General features: G+C 43.0%; 1 protein-coding gene across 1 annotated transcript in view; it reads right to left on the reverse strand.

Moving 5' to 3' along the window:
- Window positions 1–1,984: 1,984 nt before the first annotated feature.
- The window catches only part of LOC311141323 (adhesion G-protein coupled receptor D1-like), a gene marked incomplete at both ends in the record, with an annotated part of 57,257 nt that continues 44,085 nt past the window's right edge, over window positions 1,985–15,156 (reverse strand). The window contains 11 exons of the mRNA XM_084176619.1: window positions 1,985–2,080; window positions 2,157–2,279; window positions 4,655–4,696; window positions 4,817–4,943; window positions 5,094–5,185; window positions 5,334–5,400; window positions 5,610–5,676; window positions 8,271–8,424; window positions 8,586–8,697; window positions 8,885–8,988; window positions 14,665–14,788. Coding sequence (XP_084032745.1) covers window positions 1,985–2,080; window positions 2,157–2,279; window positions 4,655–4,696; window positions 4,817–4,943; window positions 5,094–5,185; window positions 5,334–5,400; window positions 5,610–5,676; window positions 8,271–8,424; window positions 8,586–8,697; window positions 8,885–8,988; window positions 14,665–14,788 — 1,108 coding nt within the window. The remainder of the gene's footprint in view (window positions 2,081–2,156; window positions 2,280–4,654; window positions 4,697–4,816; window positions 4,944–5,093; window positions 5,186–5,333; window positions 5,401–5,609; window positions 5,677–8,270; window positions 8,425–8,585; window positions 8,698–8,884; window positions 8,989–14,664; window positions 14,789–15,156) is intronic.

Below are 15,156 nucleotides of genomic sequence, written 5' to 3' on the forward strand. Positions count from 1 at the left end.
ATCAGTCTATAATTTTAATGGTAGGTTTATTTGAACAGTGAGAGACAGAATAACAACAACAAAATCCAGAAAAACACATGTCAAAAATGTTATAAATTGATTTGCATTTTAATGAGGGAAATAAGTATTTGACCCCTCTGCAAAACATGACTCAGTACTTGGTGGCAAAACCCTTGTTGGCAATCACAGAGGTCAGACTTTTCTTGTAGTTGGCCACCAGGTTTGCACACATCTCAGGAGGGATTTTGTCCCACTCCTCTTTGCAGATCTTCTCAAAGTCATGAAGGTTTCGAGGCTGACGTTTGGCAACTCGAACCTTCAGCTCCCTCCACAGATTTTCTATGGGATTAAGGTCTGGAGACTGGCTAGGCCACTCCAGGACCTTAATGTGCTTCTTCTTGAGCCACTCCTTTGTTGCCTTGGCTGTGTGTTTTGGGTCATTGTCATGCTGGAATACCCATCCACAACCCATTTTCAATGCCCTGGCTAAGGGAAGTAGGTTCTCACCCAAGATTTGACGGTACATGGCCCCGTCCATCGTCCCTTTGATGCGGTGAAGTTGTCCTGTCCCCTTAGCAGAAAAACACCCCCAAAGCATAATTTTTCCACCTCCATGTTTGATGGTGGGGATGGTGTTCTTGGGGTCATAGGCAGCATTCCTCCTCCTCCAAACATGGCGAGTTGAGTTGATGCCAAAGAGCTCCATTTTGGTCACATCTGACCACAACACTTTCACCCAGTTCTCCTCTAAATCATTCAGATGTTCATTGGCAAACTTCAGACGGGCCTGTATATGTGCTTTCTTGAGCAGGGGGACCTTGCGGGCGCTGCAGGATTTCAGTCCTTCACGGCGTAGTGTGTTACCAATTGTTTTCTTGGTGACTATGGTCCCAGCTGCCTTGAGATCATTGACAAGATCCTCCCGTGTAGTTCTGGGCTGATTCCTCACCGTTCTAATGATCATTGCAACTCCACGAGGTGAGATCTTGCATGGAGCCCCAGGCCGAGGGAAATTGACAGTTATTTTGTGTTTCTTTCATTTGCGAATAATCGCACCAACTGTTGTCACCTTCTCACCAAGCTGCTTGGCGATGGTCTTGTAGCCCATTCCAGCATTGTGTAGGTCTACAATCTTGTCCCTGACATCCTTGGAGAGCTCTTTGGTCTTGGCCATGGTGGAGAGTTTGGAATCTGATTGATTGATTGCTTCTGGCTCCCAGGTGTCTTTTATACAGGTAACAAGCTGAGATTAGGAGCACTCCCTTTAAGAGTGTGCTCCTAATCTCAGCTCGTTACCTGTATAAAAGACACCTGGGAGCCAGAAATCTTTCTGATTGAGAAGGGGTCAAATACTTATTTCCCTCATTAAAATGCAAATCAATTTATAACATTTTTGACATATGTTTTTTCTGGATTTTTTTGTTGTTATTCTGTCTCTCACTGTTCAAATAAACCTACCATTCAAATTATAGATTGATCATTTCTTTGTCAGTGGGCAAACATACAAAATCAGCAGGGGATCAAATACTTTTTTCCCTCACTGTATATGTGTCTGGCCAGCTGTCTATTATTAGAGAAGTTGAAAGGCACAGTCCCTTGAGTCTGTTTGTCTTCAGGGGGTGATGATGCCCCTTTTGGGGTTACAGCTTTACATCAAATCTTTGTATAGTGGAGGCGTAAGGGAGTGGGAGGCTGTGGGTTATGAAAGCTAAGCTCAGAGATGCCTGTAAGAATGGTTAGTCATTGTGTATAGAGCTCTACATGAAGACGCATGGCATCCTGACTATGTAGCTACACCACAGCACACCCCCTTATCTAAGGCTTTTCCTTTTGAGTCCATGAGAGTGGATCACACATCACATATAACAGTGGGCAACAACACAATGCTTAAGCAAGTGTTTGTCAATGAATCTAGTACACTAGTGAACCCATGGTTGGCATGGCATCCTACTTCCGCCATTACTGGAAGCGAAGTCCTGTAGTTTTACACAGCGGAGAGGTCGATCCGATTGGCTGAGTTGGTGCTTTTGTCCCATGTGTTTATCTTTGTGGGGCTCACGCCTCCCCTGTTTCCATTAATCTATGAGAGAAAAAGGAGAGAGTAAACTATTTCTCACATTTAAAGTTCTAAATTGAATTAACTTCTTTCTTCTTACCCAATTAGACCCCTCTACCTTGGTACTCACAACATCAGAGTTGAAGGGTTTCACATTGATGTTGCGAATGGAGCTGCTGGTAAGAGACCACACCTTGGTTTTGTGCTTGAAGGCAGCTCTGACCTACAGCAAAAAATATTCTCGCAACATGTAACAATTTCAATGATGAGTTAAAGTTCATAGAAGGAATTAAGTCAATTGAAATAAATTCATTAGGCCCTAATCTATGGATTTCACATGACTGGGCAGGGGCGCAGCCATGGGTGGGCCTGGGAGGGTACAGGCCCACCCACTTGGGAGCCAGACCCACCCACTGAGGAGCCAGGCCCACCCTATCAGAATGAGTTTTTTCCCATAAAAGGGCTTTATTACAGACATAAATACTCCTCAGTTTCATCAGCTGTCGGGGTGGCTGGTGTCAGACGATCCCGCAGGTGAAGAAACCGGATGTGGAGGTCCTAGGCTGGCGAGGTTACACGTGGTCTGTGGTTGTGAGGCCGGTTGGACGTACTGCCAAATTCTCTAAAACAACGTTGGAGGCGACTTATGGAGTAATTAACATTAAATTCTCAGGCAACAGCTCTGGTAGACATTCCTGCAGTCAGCATGCCAATTGCACACTCCATCAAAAGTTGAGACATCTGTGGCATTGTACTGTGTGACAAAACTGCACATTTTAGTGGCCTTTTATTGTCCCCAGCACAAGGTGCACCTATGTAATGGTCATGCTGTTTAATCAGCTTCTTGATATGGCACACCTGTCAGGTGGATGGATTATCTTGGCAAAGGAGAAATGCTATCTAACAGGGATAAACAAATTTGTGCACAAAATTTGAGAGATTTACGCTTTTTGTGCGTATGGAACATTTCTGGGATCTTTTATTTCAGCCCATGAATCATGAACACTTTACATGTTGCGTTTATATTTTTGTTCAGTACAGTACCAGTCAAACGTTTGGACACACCTACTCATTCAAGGGTTTTTCTTAATTTTTTACTATTTTCTACATTGTAGAATAATAGTGAAGACATCAAAACTATGAAATAACACATGGAATCATGTAGTAACCAAAAAAGCGTTAAACAAGTCAGAATATTTTATATTTGAGATTCTTCAAATAGCCACCCTTTGCCTTGATGACGGCTTTGCACACTTTTGGCATTCTCTCAACCAGCTTCACCTGGAATGCTTTTCCAACAGTCTTGAAGGAGTTCCCACATATGCTTAGCACTTGTTGGCTGCTTTTCCTTCACTCTGCCGTCCGACTCATCCCAAACCGTCTCAGTTGAGGTCGGGTGATTGTGGAGGCCAGGTCATCTGATGCAGCACTCCATCACGCTCCTTCTTGGTAAAATAGCCCTTACACAGCCTGGAGGTGTGTTGGGTCATTGTCCTGTTGAATAACAAATGATAGTCCCACTAAGCCCAAACCAGATGGGATAGTGTATCGCTGCAGAATGCTGTGGTAGCCATGCTGGTTAAGTGTGCCTTGAATTCTAAATAATTCACAGACAGTGTCACCAGCAAAGCACCCCCACACCATAACACCACCTCCTCCATGCTTTACGGTGGGAACTACACATGCGGAGATCATCCATTCACCCACACCGCGTCTCACAAAAACACGGCGGTTGGAACCAAAAATCTCCAATTTGGACTCCAGACCAAAGGACATATTTCCACCGGTCTAATGTCCATTGCTCGTGTTTCTTGGCCCAAGCATGTCTCTTCTTCTTATTGGTGTCCTTTAGTAGTGGTTTCTTTGCAGCAATTCGACCATGAAGGCCTGATTCACACAGTCCCCTCTGAACAGTTGATGTTGAGATGTGTCTGTGACTTGAACTCTGAAGCATTTATTTGGGCTGCAATTTCTGAGGCTGGTAACTCTAATGGACTTATCCTCTGCAGCAGAGGTAACTCTGGGTCTTCCATTCCAGTGGCGGTCCTCATGAGAGCCAGTTTCATCATAGCGCTTGATGGTTTTTGCGACTGCACTTGAAGAAACTTTCAATGTTCTTGAAATGTTCCGTATTGACTGACCATGTCTTAAAGTAATGATGGATTGTCATTTCTCTTTGCCTATTTGAGCTGTTCTTGCCATAATATGGACTTGGTATTTCACCAAATAGGGCTATCTTCTGTATATCCCCCCTACCTTGTCACAAAACACCTGATTGGCTCAAACACATTAAGAAGGAAATAAATTCCACAAATTAACTTTTAAGAAGGCTCACCTGTAAATTGAAATGCATTCCAGGTGACTACCTCATGAAGCTGGTTGAGAGAATGCCAAGAGTGTGCAAAGTTGTCATCAAGGCAAAGGGTGGCTATTTTGGTTACTACATGATTCCATATTTGTTGTTTAATAGTTTTGATGTCTTCACTATTATTCTACAATGTAAAAATAAAGCAAAACCCTTGAATGAGTAGGTGTGTCCAACCTTTTGACTAGTAGTTTATATATTAACACTATAACAACATGAAGGGTGTGTCTTACCTCAGAGTTGAGAAGACAATGGAACAGGAAAATAAAGAATCCCTTTAGAAAGAAAGATCCACATGATTGCAGTCAATTACTGTAAATAAAGGCTATTAATAAAGACTAATCTTATGTAACGTATTAGATTGAATAATGGTACATTTACAGTAGGCTACTGACCTGTAATGAGTTGAACACAGCAAACATGTACTGGAACATCAGTGAGTGATCGTTGATGGCCAGTACCCCAAAGATCCAGGAGATGCCCAGAATAGGAAGGAGTACAGCCACTGCCTTTGCAGTCAATCTATACACACAGAGAGACACAGACACACTAAGTGTCAACTATCTACAAACGATTTAATAAGTACTGTATTAATGTCATTCTGACTGAGTGAGTCAGAATAGCATTATCACCATGAAGGTTTTAGCCCTAAGGACAGAGATGATGACTCACTTGACTGCGTTGGCATCTCCATGAACCTTGTAATTCTCTGAACTAATACGAGAGATGATCCTCGTCACAGATATAAGAATCACAATATTCACCTGAGTCAGAGAGAAAACAACACTCAGAAACAATCAGTTCATATCAAAATATCACTTTTATGAACAAAAAGCTTGAGCTCAAGCACTTAATTAGTTGTTCAATAAGAACGGAAATAAACTACAGTGGCGATTGCTTCAGTTCTCTTACCACAATGACAAACAGTGCTGGTGCCACAAAGGCCCAAATAGCCCCGTTCTTCAAAGACAGCCAGCAGCTGAGGGAGGGAGGAGAGATAAAACAAGCTTTGTTGACATCCCTCACATTATACTTCCCATTTCTGTTTCCCCTGTTGGTGTAAACTACTTATACATAAATGTCTGTTTCATGACAACAGTATTGATATTTTAACCCTATTCAATGGCACAAAGATCTGCCAAGTGGTTTTGAATGTTCAAGTTGGAGTGTGTTGACACAGTGACTTACTTCTCAACCTCTCCGTAGCTGTCCAAGGCTGATGTCATAGAAACCACACAGATCACCAGTGGAGACCCTAGGTGAAGAGGGGAGATGTTAATCACCACATATACAATGAGGGAAAAAAGTATTTGATCCCCTGCTGATTTTGTACGTTTGCCCACTGACAAAGAAATTATCAGTCTATAATTTTAATGGTAGGTTTATTTGAACAGTGAGAGACAGAATAACAACAACAAAAACCAGAAAAACGCACGTCAAAAATGTTATAAATTAATTTACATTTTAATGAGGGAAATAAGTATTTGACCCCCTCTCAATCAGAAAGATTTCTGGCTCCCAGGTGTCTTTTATACAGGTAACGAGCTGAGATTAGGAGCACACTCTTAAAAGGAGTGCTCCTAATCTCAGCTTTTTACCTGTATAAAAGACACCTGTCCACAGAAGCAGTCAATCAATCAGATTCCAAACTCTCCACCATGGCCAAGACCAAAGAGCTCTCCAAGGATGTCAGGGAAAAGATTGTAGACCTACACAAGACTGGAATGGGCTACAAGACCATCGCCAAGCAGCTTGGTGAGAAGGTGACAACAGTTGGTGCGATTATTCACAAATGGAAGAAATACAAAATAACTGTCAATCTCCCTCGGCCTAGGGCTCCATGCAAGATCTCACCTCGTGGAGTTGCAATGATCATGAGAATGGTGAGGAATCAACCCAGAACTATACGGGAGGATCTTGTCAATGATCTCAAGGCAGCTGGGACCATAGTCACCAAGAAAACAATTGGTAACACACTACGCCGTGAAGGACTGAAATCCTGCAGCGCCCGCAAGGTCCCCCTGCTCAAGAAAGCACATATACAGGCCCGTCTGAAGTTTGAATGATTCAGAGGAGAACTTGGTGAAAGTGTTGTGGTCAGATGAGACCGAAATTAAGCTCTTTGGCATCAACCCAACTCGCCCTGTTTGGAGGAGGAGGAATGCTGCCTATGACCCCAAGAACACCATCCCCACTGTCAAACATGGAGGTGGAAACATTATGCTTTGGGGGTGTTTTTCTGCTAAGGGGACAGGACAACTTCACCGCATCAAAGGGACGATGGACGTGGCTATGTACCGTCAAATCTTGGGTGAGAACCTCCTTCCCTCAGCCAGGGCATTGAAAATGGGTCGTGGATGGGTATTCCAGCATGACAATGACCCAAAACACACGGCCAAGGCAACAATGGAGTGGCTCAAGAAGAAGCACATTAAGGTCCAGGAGTGGCCTAGCCAGTCTCCAGACCTTAATCCCATAGAAAATATGTGGAGGAAGCTGAATTTTAGAGTTGCCAAACGTCAGCCTCAACCTTAATGACTTGGAGAAGATCTGCAAAGCGGAGTGGAACAAATTCCCTCCTGAGATGTGTGCAAACCTGGTGGCCAACTACAAGAAAACGTCTGACCTCTGTGATTGCCAACAAGGGTTTTGCCACCAAGTACTAAGTCATGTTTTGCAGAGGGGTCAAATACTTATTTCCCTCATTAAAATACAAATCAATTTATAACAGTTTTGACATGCGTTTTTCAGGATTTTGTTGTTGTTATTCTGTCTCTCACTGTTCAAATAAACCTACCATTAAAATTATAGACTGATCATGTCTTTGTCAGTAGGCAAACGTACAAAATCACCAGGGGATTAAATAATTTCTTCCCTCACTGTAGAGATATCATGACATCTGTAACATTACATTGTCTAGTATGTGCTCCTTATATTGACTTCAGTCTAATGCTATCCAAATCAGGTTTTGCAAGGAGTATTAGACGAAAGTTAGACAGACCGAGAGTAGAGGACACCAGATGTTTTTTTAATGAGGGATTTCTGGGATATTTTGTCATTGCTCATATCCACCAACATGATTATATTATTCGTAATGCTTCTTTGTTTAATGTTGTAATGACTTAGTGAGTCCACAGAGATTTCCAGACTTCCCCAGCGCAGAACAATTAAACTGTTACGCCAAAAGAGGAAATGAATAATAAAGGATCAGAAGCCTGCTAATAACAGGAGCTGTAAATTGCTGGACACGTCTATGCTACTTCATTTGTAGCTGGCCACAAATCGCTGCATTACTTCGGCCAACAACATAGAAAATTATAAAAATGGGATCTTATTAACATTAATCACTCCAGCATGTGGAGGCCCAGTGTTCCCAGACAGCTAAACACACACACACACACACACACACACACATTATCCTGTCTGTCTGTCCACTCTGGCCCACAGAGACCAGGGCAGTCTCAAGGCCAAACTAGAGGTCTGCTAAAACCTTTTAATTGTGCGAAACATTGTTAATTATCAATATTTTAATGCAGAGCAGTAGGGTTGCAAAATTCCAGTAACTTTCCAGAAATTCCCTGGTCTTCCAGAAATCCCGGTTGGAAGACTCCTGGAGATAGGAGGGGATGAGCAGGTAACCCTGGAACCATCCAACCGGGATTTCTGGAGAACTTGACAATTGTAGGAAAGTTACCAGAATTTTTCAATCCTACACAGCAGATTGTTGCATGTAGCTACAGGTGTAAGTGGAAACACAGATTGATCCAGTTTGATCCGAATGGGAACCACATCATTGTCAGTAAGACATTTGTGCCTAAAAAGGACAATTAATACAGTTACAAGACGTACCCCAGCCAATCCCGTAGTAGTAGAAATGCTTGCTGCCCTCAGAGCCGAAAACCTTGATGACCATGCTGTAGAGGTGCAGCCCCTCCACCAGCATCCAGGCAAACACACTCAGGAAGAAGAAGTGGAGCAGCACAGCCATCACCTTACAGGGCAGCTGGTAGAGGAAAGGGGTCAAAGGTCAAAAATTATCATTGGGGCACAGGGTGTCTCATTATCATCATGCTTTGCTTCCTCTTCATCATCATACAGTAGGTGCAAAATCCCTTCCTGGTTCTAGCCAGTGAGATTCTCTGGCTGTGATTACGAGGTGCTTACCGTGCCTGGGTCAAAGCGGAAGCTGATGAGCAGCAGGATCTGGGCAACCAGAATGGCAAAGGACAGGTTGGCATGGATGTGGTAGCGTTGGTTACGGATAGTGCTCACTGACCTGCAAGGCCACACAAATGAAAATATGTAATATTACAAGAAATGTATCAAATACGTTTGATTTAACATTTAATCATAATGGGGTGAATACCACTCATAAAGAGCATGTGTGGCACACAACACGTGAGGAGCTTTGATATGTTTATTTTGATTGAGTACGTGAACAATAAAGATGGAGGGATACTAACGACAGGATTGCAAATGTCACCAGTGTGATGGTCAGACAGAAGATGGAGATGGAGCAGCCAATGTAACTGATGGTTGATAGTGCCACCTGGTGGGCCTTGGTAAGCTGTGCAAAGGTGAGAATCACATCACGATTCAGTAAAACATTCCAGACACAAGTTTGATGTTTAGATTAATGTTAGGGCTGATTCATTTCAAAAGGATACAGACCAGAATATTTCGCTTTGAACACATTACTAGAGAAAGAACATTAAAACTAAAGTATTGATTTTATAGGGACGCAGTGAGCTGAGCTGAACTATGAACCAACACTGCCCTCTGTGGGATGTTTTTAAAGTAAGTGACATTGTTAAACTTCAGAATTTCAGACACTCAGAAGATCTTGCCCATACTCCTGACCATGCCACTATTTTGGAGGTCATTTTGTTGCTTTTATTGCATGGCTAGCCTCCATGGCAGGAAGTGACTCCAATATGTGTGACCTCCTCAGTGCTTAGAGTCCTGTCCAACATGCCTGGCCAGTGCCAGAGCAAGTGCCAGCAGAGTGGTGTGGTATGATGTCCTGGGCTTTAACAGGGAGCAGGGACCCTCAATACTAGTGTTCTCTCTGGAGGACCTCTGTGCCCATTGTAAAGCTGCTATGGCTTGAGACAACTCCCAGCAAAGTAAAGAAAGAGCATTCCCCTGACCTCGTTTCTGAATGAGGTCCACACTCAAACTATGCTGCTGCACGTATTCCCTGGCCTTGTATGTCAAGAATGATTCCCCATCTCTCTCTCTGTGTGTGTGTGTGTACAGTGCCATGAAAAAACTATTTGCCCCCTTTCAGAATGTTTCTATTTTTGCATATTTTCGATACTGAATGTTATCATATCTTCAACCAAAACCTAATTAGATAAAGGGAACCTGAGTTTACAAATAAACAACTAAATGTATACTTATTTCATTTATTTAATTAATTAACAAAGTTATGCAACACCCAATTCCCCTGTGTGTTAAAGTAATTGCCCCCTTCCACTCAATAACTGGTTGAGCCACCTTTAGCTGCAATGACTGCAACCAAATGCTTCCTGTAGTTGTTGATCAGTCTGTCACATCACTGTAGAGTAATTTTGGCCCACTCTTGCATGCAGAACTGCTTTAACTCAGTGACATTTGTGGGTTTTCAAGCATGAACTGCTTGTTTCAAGTCCTGCCACAACATCTCAATTGGGATTCGGTCTGGACTTTGACTAGGCCATTCCAAAACTTCAAATTTGTTGCTTTTTAACCATTTTCATGTAGACTTGATTGTCTGTTTTGGATCATTGTCTTGCTGCATGGCCCAGCTGCGATCCGCTTCAGCTCGCAGATGGATGGCCTGACATTCTCCTGTAGAATTCTCTGATACAGAGCAGAATTCATGGTTACTTCTATTAAGGTCCTGAGGCAGCAAAGCATCCCCAAACCATCACACTACTATCACCATGCTTGACCGTTGGTAAGAGGTTCTTACTGTGGAATGCAGTGTTTGGTTTTCGCCAAGCATAATGGGACCCATGAATGCTGCCTCAGGACCTAGATGACTTGCCTTAATAGAAGGAACCATGAATTCTGCTCTGTATCAGAGAATTCTACAGGATGTCAGGCCATCCGTCTGTGAGCTGAAGCTGAAGCTCAGTTGGGTCATGCAGCAAGACAATGATCCAAAACACACAATCAAGTCAGCAGATCTGCATGGAAGAGTGGGCCAAAATTCCTCCACAGTGACGTGAGAGACTGATCAACAACTACAGGAAGCGTTTGGTTGGAGTCATTGCAGCTAAAAGTGGCAGAACCAGTTATTGAGTGTAAGGGGGTAATACCTTTTTCACACAGGGGCATTGGGTGTTGCATAACTTTGTTAATTAAATAAATAAAATAAGTATGTAATTGTTGTTATTTGTTCACTCAGGTTCCCTTGACCTAATATTAGGTTTTGGTTGAAGATTTGATAACATTCAGTATAAAAACACATGCAAAAGTAGAGAAAATTAGAAAGGGGGCAAATACTTGTTCACAGTACTGTTTGTACAGTACCAGTCAAAAGTTTGAACACACCTACTCATTCAAGGGTTTTGCTTTATTTTAAAAAACAATTTTCTACATTGTAGAATAATAGTGAATACATCAAACTATGAAATAACACATATGGAATCATGTAGTAACCAAAAAGGTGTTAAACAAATCAAAATATAGTAGCCATCCTTTGCCTTGATGACAGCTTTGCACACTCTTGGCATTCTCTCAACCAGCTTCATGAGGTAGTCACCTGGAATGCATTTCAATTAACAGGTGTGCCTTCTTAAAAGTTAATTTGTGGAATTTCTTTCCTTCTTAATGTGTTTCAGCCAATCAGTTGTGTTGTGACAAGGTAGGGGTGGTATACAGAAGATAGCCCTATTTGGTAAAAGACCAAGTCCATATTATGGCAAAAACAGCTCAAATAAGCAAAGAGAAATTACAGTCCATCATTACTTGACATGAAGGTCAGTCAATACGGAAAATTTCAAGAACTGGAAGTTTCTTCAAGTGCAGTCGCAAAAACCATCAAGCGCTATGATGAAACTGGCTCTCATGAGGACTGCCACAGGAAAGGAAGAGCCAGAGTTACCTCTGCTGCAGAGGATAAGTTCATTAGAGTTACCAGCCTCAGAAATTGGCAATTAACTGCACCTCAGATTGCAGCCCAAATAAATAAATGAAGTAACAGACATCTCAACATCAACTGTTCAGAGGAGACTGCGTGAAATCAGGCCTACATGGTCGAATTGCTGCAAAGAAAACACTACTAAAGGACACCAATAAGAAGAGACTTGCTTGGGCCAAGAAACACGAGCAATGTACATTAGACCGGTGGAAATCTGTCCTTTGGTCTGATGAGTCCAAATTTGAGATTTTTAGTTCCAACCACCGTGTCTTTGTGAGACGCAGAGTAGGTGAACGGATGATCTCCGCATGTGTGGTTCCCACCGTGAAGGATGGAGAAGGAGGTGTGATGGTGTGGGGGTGCTTTGCTGGTGACACAGTCTGTTTTTTATTTAGAATTCAAGGCACACATAACCAGCATGGCTACCACAGCATTCTGCAGCGATATGCCATCCCATCTGGTTTGCGCTTAGTGGGACTATCATTTGTTTTTCAACAGGACAATGACCCAAAACACACCTCCAGGCTGTGTAAGGGCTATTTGACCAAGAAGGAGAGTGATGGAGTGCTGCATCAGATGACCTGGCCTCCACAATCACCCGACCTCAACCCAATTGAGATTGTTTGGGATGATTGTTTGGGATGAGTTGGACCGCAGAGTGAAGGAAAAGCAGCCAACAAGTGCTCAGCATATGTGGGAAGTCCTTCAAGACTGTTGGAAAAGCATTCCAGGTGACTACCTCATGAAGCTGGTTGAGAGAATGCCAAGTGTGCAAAGCTGTCATGAAGGCAAAGGGTAGCTACTTTGAAGAATCTCAAATATATTTTGATTTGTTTAACACTTTTTTGGTTACTACATAATTCCATGTGCATTATTTCATAGCTTTTATATCTTCACTATTATTCTACAATGTAGAAAATAGTAAAAATAAAGAAAAACCCTTGAATGAGTAGGTGTGTCCAAACGTTTGACTGCTACTGTATGTGTGTGGCATAAGGCTTGTTGGTGTTTTACTTAGCAGATGTTATTTACAGACATTGAGGTTTGATTCTCCATTAACTTTAGCGTGTGCCTTGTCATTAGGACAGTGGAGCAGTCACAGTGTTCCAGAATATTGACGAGTGGGATGTTCCCATCCAGCTGAGGGATAAGGCTGCTGCCCACTAATTAGATAGTGACTGGAGGAAAGTACAGCGTCAAGGAGACGGCTGCTGCAATAGGCCTCCATTACTGAGTAACTGAGCAGAAAGGACGGTCTTCCTTTTCTATTTTGGGAATCCATTCAAGATGGACGGTCGGTCACCACACTCACAGGGTGAATATTCCTGGGGCCTCATTTATCAATATTTATGAATAGAATTTGGAACGTTCGTACGCATAGAAAAAGTGTGATTTATTAAACAATCCCATATGAGCGTCAATCACACACACACTGGTAGTAGATAACCATTGATAAATACTGATTGTTCTCAGTGCTCGTGCACGACCTTGGCTATTTGCATTTCGAAACGCCCATAATTGACTACATATGGTCGAAATCATCCCTTTAAAGCCCGTGGGGAATATACAACCCCGTACCATGTAATACAACCGCCCAACCACAAAAAGCTAAGATTTTTTTCAAGACTGATATAGAGGCTAGTGTCAGATTGAATACAACCCGAAGGTTTTATTTTGCTCACTCAGTTGTGCTTTGACCAGTAAAAATAATTTATATAACCTTTATTTAACTAGGCAAGTCAGTTAAGAACACATTGTTATTTACAACCCGGACGACGCTTGGCCAATTGTGCGCCGCCCTATGGGACTCCCAATCACGGCCGGTTGTGATATAGCCTGGAATCGAACCAGGGGGTCTGTAATGACGCCTCAAGCACTGAGATGCAGTGCCTTAGACCGCTATGCTACTCGGGAAGAGGGGACCATTGTGACAATTTAAGTTGACTTAGCAATGGCAAATATTATTCAAATGAGTAGGCAACACACCAATAAGCCATCAATCCTCAACAGCTCTAAGCCAACATTGCTGTTCTGCAGAACGAACGAGTCGTGTGTTCCACCTGGCCACCCTGCCACCACATTCAGCAGCGTCTTTTACCCTTCACATTAAGAGTGGAAATCTTTTCTGTTCACATAGTTGAACTCGTTTTGGGATGGTGCTTTTATGGCGTTGTGGGTGCAGTCTATTGCTCCGTTCATATTTGGGAATTCATTGACAGCAAAGAAATCCCCCTTGACTTAAACCTGTTGTGCGATGGTGTATGGAAATTGCATGATACTGTTCATTTAGCTGATGATTGCATCCAAAACATTGGCTCATCGTGGGCTGTGAGATGCCGACGGGCAAGCTCCCGCTGAAAAGTGCCAGTTGTCAAAAACCAGAGGGTGGATAGCACGTAGGAATGGCATGCGTTTGCCTTTCTAAAGTAGGTCTTAAAATCCTCGCAAAAATCCTCTAAGATTGTTTTTGGGAAACCACATCTGATGAGCCAATCTGTACTTTCTGCAAAAAAAAAGTCTCACCTGTCTCTAAAAACCCGCTCTCTGCGAAATGCAGCATGTGCCAAATTTTCCAACAGAGCAAGATCAGCCATCTCTCACTCAATTTCTCATTATCTCTCCCCATTATCTCAGTCTTTTACAGTATTTCAACAATGGTTTCACTTACACACGTGCCTCTAATTGAACAAATGACTGTTCTTTATATGGGATATTATTGTTACAAATGCACTGATGTGGTCAAATTACTATGTATGATATAGCCTGTCAAGATATGTTGCATGAATTCACAATGAAAATACAATGACATCTTCACACATTTCCAACATATATTTTCCCCATTCTAAGCTTGACAAGCAGTTCCCTTATTCCACCACTTGGCTCTGCGTATGCATGGTCATGGCTGTGCGTAAATGTATGCAATCTCTCAAGCAAACGCTCATATCGATACATTTCACACTGTGTGGAAATGATCCCACGCATGGTTTACGCACCCCTGTCCAAATACACATAAATCACATACTGTGGTGCACTGAAGGATAAACAAGAACAAAGAGGGACACGCACACAGCGAGCGTCTGCATGGGACATGTTATGGAGGAGAGGAGATCTTACCTCCATGGGCACCACCTGCATGAGGATGGCGAAGTTGGTGAGATGATTACACAGACACACCGAGTAGGACATGTTCCCTCCGGACCGCACACAGCCCTCATTGGACCAAACACCCTCCTTTGAACTGACGGAGGACAGACAGACAGACAGACAGATGAGACAGCCAGTCAGGTAGAGGATGGAGACACAAGAGACAGCCAGTCAGGTAGAGGACTGAGACACAAGAGACAGCCAGTCAGGTAGAGGACTGAGACACAAGAGACAGCCAGTCAGGTAGAGGACGGAGACACAAGAGACAGCCAGTCAGGTAGAGGACTGAGACACAAGAGACAGCCAGTCAGGTAGAGGACTGAGACACAAGAGACAGCCAGTCAGGTAGAGGACGGAGACACAAGAGACAGCCAGTCAGGTAGAGGACTAAGACACAAGAGACAGCCAGTCAGGTAGAGGACGGAGACACAAGAGACAACCAGTCAGGTAGAGGACGGAGAC

The sequence above is a fragment of the Coregonus lavaretus genome (genome assembly GCF_964263955.1).
Source record: "Coregonus lavaretus genome assembly, chromosome: 14".
Lineage (NCBI taxonomy): Eukaryota > Metazoa > Chordata > Actinopteri > Salmoniformes > Salmonidae > Coregonus > Coregonus lavaretus.